This window comes from Malaclemys terrapin, chromosome 18 (genome assembly GCF_027887155.1).
Source record: "Malaclemys terrapin pileata isolate rMalTer1 chromosome 18, rMalTer1.hap1, whole genome shotgun sequence".
Classification (NCBI taxonomy): Eukaryota; Metazoa; Chordata; order Testudines; family Emydidae; genus Malaclemys; species Malaclemys terrapin.
The window spans coordinates 20,267,163-20,280,464 of NC_071522.1; the positions used below are offsets into that span (position 1 = coordinate 20,267,163).

General features: G+C 47.4%; 2 protein-coding genes, 1 long non-coding RNA gene and 1 other non-coding gene across 8 annotated transcripts in view; 1 reads left to right on the plus strand and 3 right to left on the minus strand.

Annotated features, from left to right (window-relative positions):
- AP2B1 (adaptor related protein complex 2 subunit beta 1) overlaps positions 1-3,716 on the minus strand; it is a 102,402-nt gene extending 98,686 nt beyond the window's left edge. For 3 of the 5 annotated variants that reach the window (XM_054008039.1, XM_054008038.1, XM_054008035.1), the window contains exon 1: positions 3,010-3,093. The gene's annotated coding sequence lies outside the window, so the exon portion shown is untranslated. Of the gene's footprint in view, positions 1-3,009; positions 3,094-3,457; positions 3,624-3,689 lie in introns of those variants that run through there. The other 2 variants (XM_054008037.1, XM_054008036.1) reach the window with 2 other exon arrangements.
- On the plus strand, positions 3,220-7,833 carry PEX12 (peroxisomal biogenesis factor 12). The gene is made up of 4 exons (XM_054008040.1): positions 3,220-3,276; positions 3,686-3,853; positions 5,715-6,268; positions 7,088-7,833. Exons 2-4 carry the CDS (start codon positions 3,728-3,730, stop codon positions 7,485-7,487), a joined length of 1,080 nt encoding a protein of 359 aa, XP_053864015.1. The 5' UTR covers positions 3,220-3,276; positions 3,686-3,727; the 3' UTR covers positions 7,488-7,833.
- Positions 7,834-10,480: 2,647 nt separating this feature from the next.
- Positions 10,481-13,186, minus strand: LOC128825607 (uncharacterized). The gene is made up of 2 exons (XR_008442699.1): positions 12,876-13,186; positions 10,481-11,854 (listed from the first exon to the last, which is right to left on the minus strand). It is a non-coding gene; the product is annotated as an uncharacterized LOC128825607 (long non-coding RNA).
- On the minus strand, positions 12,295-12,390 carry LOC128825926 (Z30 small nucleolar RNA). Its single transcript, XR_008442759.1, has one exon. It is a non-coding gene; the product is annotated as a Z30 small nucleolar RNA (small nucleolar RNA).
- Positions 13,187-13,302: the final 116 nt, after the last annotated feature.

Below are 13,302 nucleotides of genomic sequence, written 5' to 3' on the forward strand. Positions count from 1 at the left end.
CCTCCTGTCAGCCTGAAGTGTCGGCTACAAAACAAGCAAGACAGCTTTTCCCCACAGGCTGATTCTGCTGCCTCCACAGAGCTCCCAGGCCCTGCTGGCCCAAGGGAACCAATTTGGGTTTGAACTCTTTCTGTCCCAAAAGAATAGCAGACCAGCACCACTTCCCGTCTGTGCTGCTCATCCCCCACCACTCTAAACACATCCTTTTGGAGCTTCTGGTCCTATCATACCTCCTTCCCTCATATTATGTTTATCTTTTCTCCTTTGCCTCCAGATGATGCTAATGCTGCTGTTTCTCTTGCTTCTGCAGTAAAGTTACTATGAGTAGTAGCAGCAGAGGTAATGAGATAATCCCGGTCACTTTCAGTTTTCTCCATAGGGGAGACTCTAGGCACAGCTGTAATCCTGTCCAGCTTCCAAGGAGTAGGAAACAGCAAATGTTAGTCTCTGTATGCCCTCATCCTTATCAGATCTTGCCTGTGGTGCTCTTGCAGGTGTACCTACCCTCAGCCCAGCAGCTGCAGCAGGGTGACCTTGATCAGGATTGTTCACTCTGGTTCTGATACTGCTTTACCACTGGGGTAGCTTTGTGTTTGGGAAAGCTACCCCAGCTTTCCAATTACCTCTTGTGTAAGGTAATTTTGAAAACAGAGACAGGGAAGGATACTCAAAAAAAAAAAAAGGGGGGGGGGAGGGGATATAGCATCACTTTGAATTTAAACTCCCGAAGCTCACCAGTCTTGGCAGCAATCCCCATAGCTTTCCAAGAGAGGAAGTTGCTACAAGTCTCATTTCATAATTAACAACGCAGCCTACTTGCAGCTGCAATGTTATTGCTGACACACTGCTTAGGATTTTAGCCTAGTTTGAAAGAGGACTTAAATGTCTTTCGTTTACTAAAGTAATGGGCATATTACCAGTTTTATGAGAATTAATGTCGTTCTCGTTATGCTTTAGTTTTCTTACACACAGGATCTATCACCCTGGCGAGACCCTGCACAGATTTAGTCTGATATTCTAATAATGGCCAATACCTGGTTATTTAAGGAAAGGCCAGAAACCCAATAATACGCATTTAACTAATTGTGCAGTGCTACACAGAGGAGGAAAATTCCTTGCTAAATTTCACAGGTGACCTTTATGCCCTGAAGCCTGAGATTTCATTACCCTTATTATTTTAGCTTGCTCAGTTACAAATGTCATTAGCAGTCATAAAATTACTCAGCTCTTATTTAAATCTAGTCACAGTACATGTCTTAATGACCTCCTGATTTGGCAGATACAAATAACATTTAAGACTATTATTTTAATAAGTACCACAGCTACAATATTCCAAATACAATACAAGGCTGCCTTTCCCCAGGGTGCAGGAGTATTTTGCTTCATTCTATGTTTGAGCTCACTTCTCACATGCTGTCAAGGGCAATTTCCCAGTGGTACTCAGTATAATCTGGTTTACTAAGCAAACACATTACAGTGCACAGCTAGTCTCAAGTGAAACCCAAGAAACAAAGAGACATGAGAGCAGTGATTCACGAATGACAATGGTTTCAAATAACTGTCAAGGAAATGCCAGCTTCTTCTGCACAATTCAAAACAGGAGGAAAGCTGAAACACGTTTAAAGATGGAAAACAGCCATTTTTATTAGCAAGAACTGAGGGATGTTTAAAGATGACCGAAGCTGTAAAGTAAGGACAGGCTCATCTTTGCTGTCCTGGAGCCCAGTGTCTAACTAGCTAAACTCAGAACATGTAAATTGGGAATGGTTTTGAGGTTTGCAACAAAAGGCCTACCTACGTTCACTCCCAGATAAGAACAAGAACATGACAAGAAAATACCCAGTGGGCTTTAGTCTCGTCTAGCAGCCCTGCTGACTCACCAACATGTTGTTCTTTAAGTGTTCGAAATTCAAATTTAGATTGAACCAGGTGTGTCTAACTCAGTGACTAGAGCAGGAATAAAGGAATCACAACATCCAGAGACAAACAGTCTCACACAATAGCCTCAAAGAAAGAAGGGTCTTGTAACTGAAAAATACGAATCCTGACCACCCAAAACTCTGTTAACAGGAACCTACAGGCCCTACCTAGTTTTTTGCCCGGCCCTGGGTAATCTCAGGGATGAAGACACTAAAATCTGAGAGGGAAAAGTCTCAGACTGAGACAATCTGAGTGGATGATTAACCTGGGAACTCTGGAATGGGAACAGTCCCAGTTGGTACACAGAAGTGGACCCGCTCTGGATCCATGGGTGGGTGCCCAATCTCCCTAGGAAACAGCCCCGGTTTAGCCAGACTAAGCGCTGAGCCAGCCCCCCCAGCTGTGTGCGCTTCATCCACCCAGTAACAGCTCCTGGGTGGCGAGGGATGGTCCGAGTGGGGCTGGGCATAGGCGGCGAGTTATATGGGCCTGCGGTGCCCCCGCTCCACCAATATTTAGGAACGTGGGTCCGGCTCCACCAATGTTTGGGCTTAACGCGCTTTGGGGGGTGGGGGGGCGTTTCGAGGGGGGGGGTGTTAGCGGGGGGGCTGCCGCGGGCAGCAGCGAGTGACCCAGCCCCATTCCCGCTCCCCGCCCCCGGGAGCCGGCGCCAGCCCCCCCGCCCCCACTAGCCCCCCAGGCCGCCCTGGACCCCGCGTCCCCCCGAAGCGCGGGGCCCGGTGCGTCCTACGGCCGCTCTGGGGGCAGCCCAGGGGCCCGGCGAAGGGGGCGAGAGGCCGCAGCCGCCCATCGCTCCGCCCGGCGCTGGGAACAAAGGGCAGCGGGACCCGCCGGGGGCAGCTCCCGTTCCGGCGCCCCAGAGCCCTGCCCCGGCCCCAGCCGCGCCCCAGGGCCCCGCCCCGGCCCCAGCCGCGCCCCAGGGCGCCTCTTCCCCTCCGGAGGCCCCCCCCCCCCCGGGGCCGCCTCAGAGCCCCCCTGGCCCCGCCCCGCCCCGAGCCCCCCGGCCTGGGCCCGCTCCCCCCCCGGCCGGGCCCGCTCCATGGGGCGGGCGGGGCCGCACACACTCACCGGGACGGCGGGGCGTCGGGCACAGGGCGGGGCGGGGACACACACACACCGCTGCGGAGGCGGCGGCTGGGGACGGGAACCGGAAGCGGGGCGGCTCGGAAGACTGAGGGCGATAGAGGTTTCCCCCTCCCGCCGCCTAGAGCGTCCGCGCCGCCGCGGCCATAGAGACACGGCTGGGGGGCAGAGCGTCGCCTTTCGCTCCCGCTTCCGGGGGCTGCTCTGAAGTGGGGCCCGGAACACCCGCCCTCCCCCGGGAGAGGCGCTGGGGTAAGTGTGGGGCCGGGCCGGTGAGACCCAGCCCCTCCCCCCCGATCTCAGCTGGTCCTTGGCGTGACCCGCAGCCCCCGCCCCCAGCAGGGGCCAGCCCGGGGTCGCTCAGCCCCCCCCCCCGGACCCCCCCTCCGCCCTGGGGGCTCCCGGGGCCGCTTGGCGAAGCTGCTTCACCCACGTTCTGGATGTTCGTTCACCCGCCTGGTCAGCGCCCGAGACAGCCCAGCTCGCCCGCCCCCGGGCTGGCTCCCTTCGGAGCCCCTGCAGGTCCCTCGCGTGGGGCACCGCTGCCAGCGTCACAGCAGCTGCTCCGCCTGCAGCCCTTTCCCTTGGGCGGGGAAGGACTTTCAGCACTAAAACACCCCCCCACACACACACACACTAACTCCTCTTTCCTTTGTCCCAGTTACCGTGGGGGAGGTCAGGCTCCTTCTGCACGGAGGAAGCCATGGCGGAGCATGGGGCTCATCTCACCGCTGCTTCAGCCAGCGATGACAGGCCTTCCATCTTTGAAGTGGTGGCCCAGGACAGCTTGATGTCAGCAGTGAGACCTGCACTTCAGCATGTGGTCAAGGTAAAGATGCCCCCCCTCCCCCAGACTTTAGGGAGGAGCTGGTATCCACAGAGCACATATAAAAATATGACATCAAGTGAGTTTGGTGTTACATTAGGCCAAGTTAAAAGCTGTGTGTATTTCATAGGGGGAATAGTACCTTCTAAAGTCGCCACCTAGCATCTTCTGCGTATAGCATTGAAGTCTCAGTGACTGTGTTACTTGATTGCATTTACAAAACTTCAGTGCAGCTGTGCTATTTCAAGGAAGGGCATATGCCAGTATTTTCACTGGAAACACCTAGTGGCAGCCTGTGAGGGAGGGAAATGTTCTCCCCAGCTGGGGACACTCAAGCAGTGAAGTAAAGTGGCTTGTCCAAAACACCTGGTGGTTTACTACTCCCTCATAAACATGTGTTATGGATTGAACCTTGGAAGACAAGTTTTTGTGTGTCATGATTCTAAAAATAAGTAAAAAGAACAGGAGTACTTGTGGCACCTTAGAGACTAACACATTTATTAGAGCAATTTGTTAGTCTCTAAGGTGCCACAAGTACTCCTGTTCTTTTTGCGGATACAGACTAACACGGCTTCTATTCTGAAACCTAAAAATAAGTGACAATGTTCAAGTTGAATTTGTGCCAAGCCTGTGCTTGGTGTCAGTTAGCCTGTACTTCTTCTCATGGATAGGCTAATGATTAAAGCAGAATCAGGACTCCTGTATCATATTCCTGGCTCTGACACTGACTCTCCATAGACCCTAGGCAAGTCACTTAATTTCTCTGTGCCTTAGTTTTTCTATCTGTAAAATGAAGGATAATACATACTTACCTCACACAGAGGTTGGGAGAGCTAATCCATTAGCGCTGGGAAACCACTTTGGTGATTGTTGAATGGAAGATGCTATAAAAGGGCAAAGTGCTATCTTAGGATACAGAAGGCCTGTGCCTGAGCAAATGCATTAGCTCAGTATAGCATGCAGATTGTAACCTCTCTCCACTGCTGTTGCTATAATGGCACAGGAGCTGAGAATGCTGGACTTCCAAAAATAAAGTTAAAGGGCTCCTCTGTGTGGAAAGCAAGTTGCCCTGTGGTAGGTACATGACATTTCCTTTGTGCTGTTGAAGAATGGGATAAATTGCCTATAATTAGTGCACTGATTAGCACTCCCCATCTTCAGATCACTGTGCAAACATTAGCTAGTCCTCTCAGCAAGCCTGTGAGGGAGGGAAATGTTCTCTCCAGCTGAGGACACTCAAGCAGTGAAGTAAAGTGGCTTGTCCAAAAAAACAGATTAAGTCAAAAGCAGAACTAGGACTGACTGGCACTCATGAGGTCTTGGCTCCGTGCTTAGACCACCTTTTCCTCTAGCACACAAAGGGACGAGTGCCCAGATCTAAGTCCTTCTGCCTGGACTGTTGCTGACAATGCTACTTTAGTTCCAGACATGGAGTACTAAGGCATTTATATCGAACAAATGTTCATGGAGGGAAAACACAAATAGATACAGTGCATTTGAGTCTCCAGTGAGGATACATACGCAGACAGTTAATGTTTTAGGGGATATACTTCCGTTATTGGGGAATGAGGGGGGATCACTACCATGTCCCCTGTGAAATGCTCTTTACTCATCTTTCACCCCTGGAATTCACATCTTGCTTAAGTCACACATAGATACAGTATTGCCAGTCATATGCTGGTAGCAAACTGAAGGATTTAATTTTCCACAGGGCCAAAGTTCTATTAGCCAGTGTCTTATTCTGATCACTGCTCAGGTCTGTGTTTCTGAACCATTTCTTATACTGGATACAGAGGCCGTAATTGCTTTGAGTGAATGGCTCTTTGACACCACTTCCTTCCCTGTTCCATGTATCTTATGTTAGGTGCTTGCTGAATCCAATCCCGGCCGCTATGGCTTCCTCTGGCGTTGGTTTGATGAGATCTACACCCTCCTGGATCTGTTGCTCCAGCAGCATTTTCTGTCCAGGTGTAGCGCCTCTTTTTCAGAAAACTTCTATGGCCTAAAGAGGATAGCCGTGGGAGACAGCAAGGGGCTGCATCAGCTAGCCAGTGCTGGGCTGCCAAAGAAGCAACGCTGGAAGTCTCTCCTCTTGTTGGTTCTCGTTCCTTATCTGAAAACAAAGTTGGAGAAACTAGTCTCTAGTCTGAGGGAAGAGGACGAATATTCCATCCATCCTCCATCATCCTCCTGGAAGCGCTTTTACAGGGCCTTTTTAGCAGCCTATCCCTTTGTAAACATGGCCTGGGAGGGCTGGTTTCTCAGCCAGCAGCTGTGCTATATCCTTGGTAAGGCTCAGCATCATTCCCCACTGCTGGGCCTGGCTGGTGTGCGCCTGGTTAGGCTGACAGCAGAGGACATCCAGGCATTGGAGCAGAAACTAGCAGTAGCTACTGCAAGTCAGCAGCCGGCTCACAGGTAAGTTAGAAAGGAGCCAGACAAATACAGCTTAGAATTATTGCAGTTATGTGGGAATATTCGGGGCTGTCTTTCTATTCCCAGATAGTGCGTTAGCATAAAACTGTCTGTGTTAAGAGGTACCATATGGGGGTCAAACAGGGCTCCTATTATTGTCAAATATGTTTCCTTTATATTTAAAAGCTCAATGTGACCACCTGTGAAAGGGGGAGCAGAGTCTAGTAGCCTACCTGGCCGAGTTAACTTCAGAGGTCCCTGACTGCAAAACTGCCTTAACTTGCAGTGAACAATCTCGGTGACCTGTTCAATCCTTGGGTAGTCTTCTGAGATTGCCACCAAAGAAGTGGGTGGGACCAATTGTCCACCAGTGGACTGGGACTAGCAATTCTGTTCCTACAGAAATCCTGAACAGAAGGCAATGTGTTTTGGACACTCCCAATGTGAGCCTGCTTTGAAATAATAAACCATGGGTGAATTCCTTTGTACCCCAATCCTTTTCAACCCCAGTCCTTCCACCTAAGAACTTCAATGGGCCTGGACCTACTTTCCAAGTTTTAAAAAGTTCCGTGCCCCATGCACCAAAGTACACCTCCCTAAAATACCTATGTTGTTCATTTCCTCAGTTGATTCTAAATGTTGTAAACATCACATTTGTAACAAGGTATCTTTTTAAAAAGCAGTAGCTGACTAGCCCTGAAGTCTGTCTAGTATGCAGAGTCAGGTACTGCCTCTGCCCTATTGTCTACCCACCCTATTAGTTTGCACAGGTGCCTAGGCCGGGTGCTAATTACCTGTCTGTACCTTATCTCCCTGTTGCAGCATTAAAGAGCAAGTGCAATCAGCACTGAAAAAAGCATTGGGAGGTGTTGCCTTATCCCTGTCCACCAGCCTCTCCGTGGGCGTGTTCTTCCTGCAGTTCCTGGACTGGTGGTACTCATCGGAGAACCAGGAGACCATCAAATCATTGACTGCGTTGCCTACTCCTCCGCCACCCGTACACCTGGACTACGGCACGGGCTCACCTCTCTTACCAAAACTGAAGACGGTGTGCCCGTTGTGCCGCAAAATCCGAGCCAACGACACAGTCCTCTCCACATCCGGCTTTGTGTTTTGTTATCGCTGTGTCTACACTTATGTAAAGAGTCACCAAAGGTGCCCTATCACCGGCTATGCAACAGAGCTGCAGCACCTTGTTAAGCTGTACTCCCCTGAAAGCTGAAGGGAGTGCACGGCGCTGACGCTTACAAAGTAGATACATAATTGGTTCAGGCACTGTATACTCTAGGTTCTTGTACGTGGAACACAACTTTTGTGCCAGCCGGACTGTGTATAACACATTACTAGGGCACTAAAAGGTACAGTGACCGTTTACTAGCAGAGTAATCAGGCTTTAAGGCACATTTGGACACTAAGTTCAGCAGCAGCACTATGGTTTTTGTTGCCTTAAATGTTCTATCCAATTCTGAGATGCCAGGGCTAGGTTGACAGACTCTCAACCGGAAGGCTTTGGTACTGACCGCTGTCAAAGGCAGATACAGGCCTAAATAAACCACTGATCAGCTCCAGCCTGGCACTTCCTATGTTCTCCTGAGCTCTGCTTCCAGACTACTCCATCTTGGAATTCACAAGAGCATTTACAGAACAGGGCTGTGCCCCCAATTCATATCAGTTTGCCATAAATTTAAGCTTCTTCCCCTCCCCACATCTTCCCTTGGACAACTCAGGGGTGAAGTTAGCAAGCCAGGCAGCACAAGCACAAACCAGGGAAATGATGCCCTCTGTCTGAATTGGGTTTATTGAGCATATGTGACTGAAGCCAGATAAAAACTGGAACCATACCAGAATAGATTTGCTTTGTTAGCGATTACGGACTAGCAAAGCTGCTTCTCTCTTCCTATCTATCATGATACTGGGAATTAGGACTTAACTAGACTCATTCCACTTCTGTTATCTAATGGTTTAAACCACTGGTAAACTGCTCATCTGAAAGTTTATATTTGCATGAAGTGAATCAGACTGTAGCTGCTTTCATCATAATATATGGACAGCTGGTGGGGACCCAATGGATCAAAGTAAAATCACACATGGTGGAAATTGTAATTAGAGAGCAGTGCCCGCCTACTGAAGAGGAGCCAAGACTTAGGCTGCAGTTTGCCAGTTTTAATTAGGACTGGTGTAGTGTAGCTTCATTGAGCACCTTAAGACCATTTGGTCATACTGAAACGTTTCCTTTGATCTCTAAGCAGGCAGAATATAGAAGTTGGCTAGTGATGATTTTAAGGCGATTCTTGCTTCTACCGCACTTTGGTTGATCTAGTTAAGCATACTTAATTTTAGCCAGTTTGAAGGAGTGGCTTTTCATGAAGTGTGAACCTTGTTTTCTAGTGAAACTACAGAGGGCAGCAGTAGAGTATCCTAGCTGGTATGGTATTACAATACATTATAGAAACAGCAGTTTAGCCTTCTAACAACTTACTGCAAAGAACTTGTACAATCTTTTCACAGCAAGAGCCAAGCTCTTAAATTTTTTTTTTTTTTTTTTTAAATCCTTTGAGGCACAAGAAGGGTCCTTAACTCCTGTACACTGTTAAAGTGAAAGCCATCACTTTAGATACCAGACCAGTGCTAACGGCTACCTCTATCTTTGGAGGCATATTAATAGGAAGGCAGGCTCATTTTGCTGCCTCCACAAATATTGGGAAATAAAAACAACCCAGGTAACTACAGACCAGTTAGTTTAACTTCTGTGCCAGGGAAGATAATGGAGCAAGTAATTAAGGAAATCATCTGCAAACACTTGGAAGGTGGTAAGGTGATAGGGAACAGCCAGCATGGATTTGTGAAGAACAAATCATGTCAAACCAATCTGATAGCTTTCTTTGATAGGATAACGAGCCTTGTGGATAAGGGTGAAGCGGTGGATGTGGTATACCTAGACTTTAGTAAGGCATTTGATACGGTCTCGCATGATATTCTTATCGATAAACTAGGCAAATACAAATTAGATGGGGCTACTATAAGGTGGGTGCATAACTGGCTGGATAACCGTACTCAGAGAGTTGTTATTAATGGTTCCCAATCCTGCTGGAAAGGCGTAACGAGTGGGGTTCCGCAGGGGTCTGTTTTGGGACTGGCTCTGTTCAATATCTTCATCAATGACTTAAATATTGGCATAGAAAGTACGCTTATTAAGTTTGCGGATGATACCAAACTGGGAGGGATTGCAACTGCTTTGGAGGACAGGGTCATAATTCAAAATGATCTGGACAAATTGGAGAAATGGGCTGAGGTAAACAGGATGAAGTTTAACAAAGACAAATGCAAAGTGCTCCACTTAGGAAGGAAAAATCAATTTCACACATACAGAATGGGAAAAGACTGTCTAGGAAGGAGTACGGCAGAAAGGGATCTAGGGGTTACAGTGGACCACAGGCTAAATATGAGTCAACAGTGTGATGCTGTTGCAAAAAAAGCAAACATGATTCTGGGATGCATTAACAGGTGTGTTGTGAGCAAGACACGAGAAGTCATTCTTCCGCTCTACTCTGCTCTGGTTAGGCCTCAGCTGGAGTATTGTGTCCAGTTCTGGGCACCGCATTTTAAAAAAGATGTGGAGAAATTGGAAAGGGTCCAAAGAAGAGCAACAAGAATGATTAAAGGTCTTGAGAACATGACCTATGAAGGAAGGCTGAAAGAACTGGGTTTGTTTAGTTTGGAAAAGAGAAGACTGAGAGGGGACATGATAGCAGTTTTCAGGTATACAAAAGGGTGTCATAAGGAGGAGGGAGAGAACTTGTTCACCTTAGCCTCTAAGGATAGAACCAGAAACAATAGGTTTAAACTGCAGCAAGGGAGGTCTAGGTTGGACATTAGGAAAAAGTTCCTAACTGTCAGGGTGGTTAAACACTGGAACAAATTGCCTAGGGAGGTTGTGGAATCTCCGTCTCTGGAGATATTTAAGAGTAGGTTAGATAAATGTCTATCAGGGATGGTCTAGACAGTATTTGGTCCTGCCATGCGGGCAGGGGACTGGACTCTATGACTTCTTGAGGTCCCTTCCAGTCCTATAATCTATGAATCTAAACAAATAGTTATGGGATCTATAAATATAGACACTTCACCAGCTTCAGGGAGCTCATGCAAACACACCTTATTGCAGGGGGGGGGGGGGGGGGGGGGAAGAGAGGTGTGTCACTTCAGTGAAAGATTAAGTAGATTTTACAAGGCTTTAATATAGCTCAGATTTGGAATTAATTCATATCATCCATTACATCTTGATTCAGCAAATATTTCCCAACAGTTATTACATTTTTTCTGAAAAATTGATAAGCAAGATGCTCCAGGAGAACAATACAACCTTACAACATGGCCAGCCCCAGAAGGCTTGATTACACCGATCTACAAACATAGTCCCACCAACTCCAGTGGGACTGCTCATGTAAATAAAGGCTACCAGACTGGGGCTAGAGTGTTTATTGAAAAGGTGGTTTTAGGGTTAATTTTTTGCCAGGGTCTTTTGGTGTCCAATAGTGCTCCTCACTCTCAGCTAGCACAAGTGAAAAAAACAATTTGTCTCCTTATTGCAGCCCATGACTGATCACTGACATTTCTGTTGAATTATGCTTAGTCCTATGGACTTTGAACCTTTTACGTTAATTTTAAATCAGTGATTCATTAGTGTCTTGACCTAAAATTTATATAATTTTAAAGTTAGTACAGTAACTCTTCACTAAAGTCATCCCGGTGAACATTGTTTTGTTGCTGATCAATTAGAGAACATGCTCATTTAAAGTTGCGCAATGCTCCCTTATGTTATTAAGCAGCCACCTGCTCTGGCCACTGCTTTCAGAAAGAGCAGCCTGTTGGAGCTAGCTGGTGGGGGCTTGGAACCAGGGTGGACCCCCCATCAGCTCCCGTAAGTTCCCCACAGAGCAGGGGGCTATGACAGGGCTCAGGATGGAAGGAGCTTGCCTTTTTAAGTAGATCAGCAAGTTGAGACAGCAGCTGCTGCCAGCAGTGTACTTAGAGTGGGGTCAGCGTACCTAAAGGGGCAATGCGCATCTCTCTCTTACACATGTGTGTGTCTGTCTCTTTCTGCCATGCTGTCATCATTGTTATGTACAGTATTAAATTTTGTTTAAAGTTTATTTTTTATTTATTTTACACACACAGTATATGAATAGGATGTCTTGTCTGGTGAAAAAAGTTTCCCTGGAACCTAACCCCCCACACTTTACATTAATTCTTATGGGGAAATTGGATTCGCTTAACATCATTTCACTTAAAGTAGCATTTTTCAGGAACATAACTACAACGTTAAGTGAATTACTGTATATGACACTGGAACTTGAGTCTATTTGCACTTCAATGATTGTTTTAAGTAGCAAAATAATAAATCTTTTTCTACCCCGGCACCTCTTTCTAATGAAGCAGGCTTTACTTAACTGGTTACATCCTTTAAGCATTCAGTATTGCTCTAAAATCCCCACCCAAGTCTTACAAAGATACTGTGTTGGATTTGATGCTCCAATTATTCCATTGTGCTCCATGTGAACAGACATCTGAACATGAAACTGTTAGCCAGACCTGGAAAAAAAAAAATGAAAGCTGAATTAGAACATAGTTTAAAAAGGCCTCATTAATAGTGATTGCATAATTTACTCAATTACAATTTAACCAAGTTTGCATATTTTATGAAAAGGTAAATAAAATGGAAGAACATCCAAGATTCAATAGGTCACCCTCATTATAAGAAAAAGATAGAACTTAGGAAAGTAACCTGCTTTCACTATATCCTCAGAAATAAGTCAAGATGCAGTGGTCCCAACACAACTGATTGCACTAACTCATTTTTTGAGTAAAGCTTTATATAAGAAGCAAACAGTGGATTCCTCTCATTTTCCCTCATGAATAGCTCCTGCCAGGATGGCTGCTTAGATACATAATTCAATCGGTTTAAAAGGATGTATAAAAATATTTAGTGTCCAAAGAAAGAATAGTTAATTCTAGAGTAATGTAACCAGAATCCGCTCAGAGAGAAGATTACATTATCACACCCTGGTCAGAACCAAGACAAAATCTTGGCAATACCAGGTCAGACTATACTTCACTCATCATTGCTTTAGGCACATCTCACTCTTCCACTACATAACCTACTTTCTGTGGCAAAAAGCACCACTAACTGATTCTAATTCTGAAATTGAAATGCTATTTTTAGACCAGTGATATTAAGACCTCAGTGATTCAGGAGCCAAATTGACAATCAACATTACCCAGAAGAGCCACAGTAGTACGAATTCATTATTTCCATTTACAATTTTATATATTTTCACAGCAAAATGACTGACCAAGTGTTGTTATTTTATCAACTGGTTAATAACATAGTAAACGCATCCTGATCGGTTAATAATTAGGTTACACAATGTTTTAATAGCATGTGCTGCAAAGAGCCGCAGGAGACACATTATAGAGACACTTGCGGCTCCCAAACCTCAGGCGGAGGATCACTGTTTTAGACCGTGTTCTCTTTACTTGAGAAGACCCTTCCCAGATCTTCTACCCGCCCCAGCCTAACGCCAAGATCTCATACATGCCAGGCCCTGGGTACCTGCAGCCGGTAGCTGGGCAGCTGTAGTGCAGCAGTGGCCACAGGCTGCGTGAGCAGCAGGGAGCTGGAGAGACCCCCCCAGCAGAGACACCCCCGCGGAGCAGGAGCCGGACCTCGGAGCCCATTAAACCAGCACCAGCCACTTCCCTTAGCTCTTCATTCGTGCGGCTGGGGCCGCTTCCCGGGGATCAACCCGCCCGGCCCGGCTCAGCTCAGCCCGGCTAGGCCTCGCCTCGGCCCCCCAGCCTGCTCCCGCCCGGCTCAGCCCAGATAGGCCTCGGCTCGGCTCGCCCAGCCTGCTCCCGCTTCCGCCCGGCTCACCAGGCTCCACGCTACGCTCCGCCATGCTGGTCTATGACCCCAGTGACCCTCCTTGGCAGCCAATCACAGCGCCCCGTCTGGGTCACGGGTCAGCTGACTCGGGCAG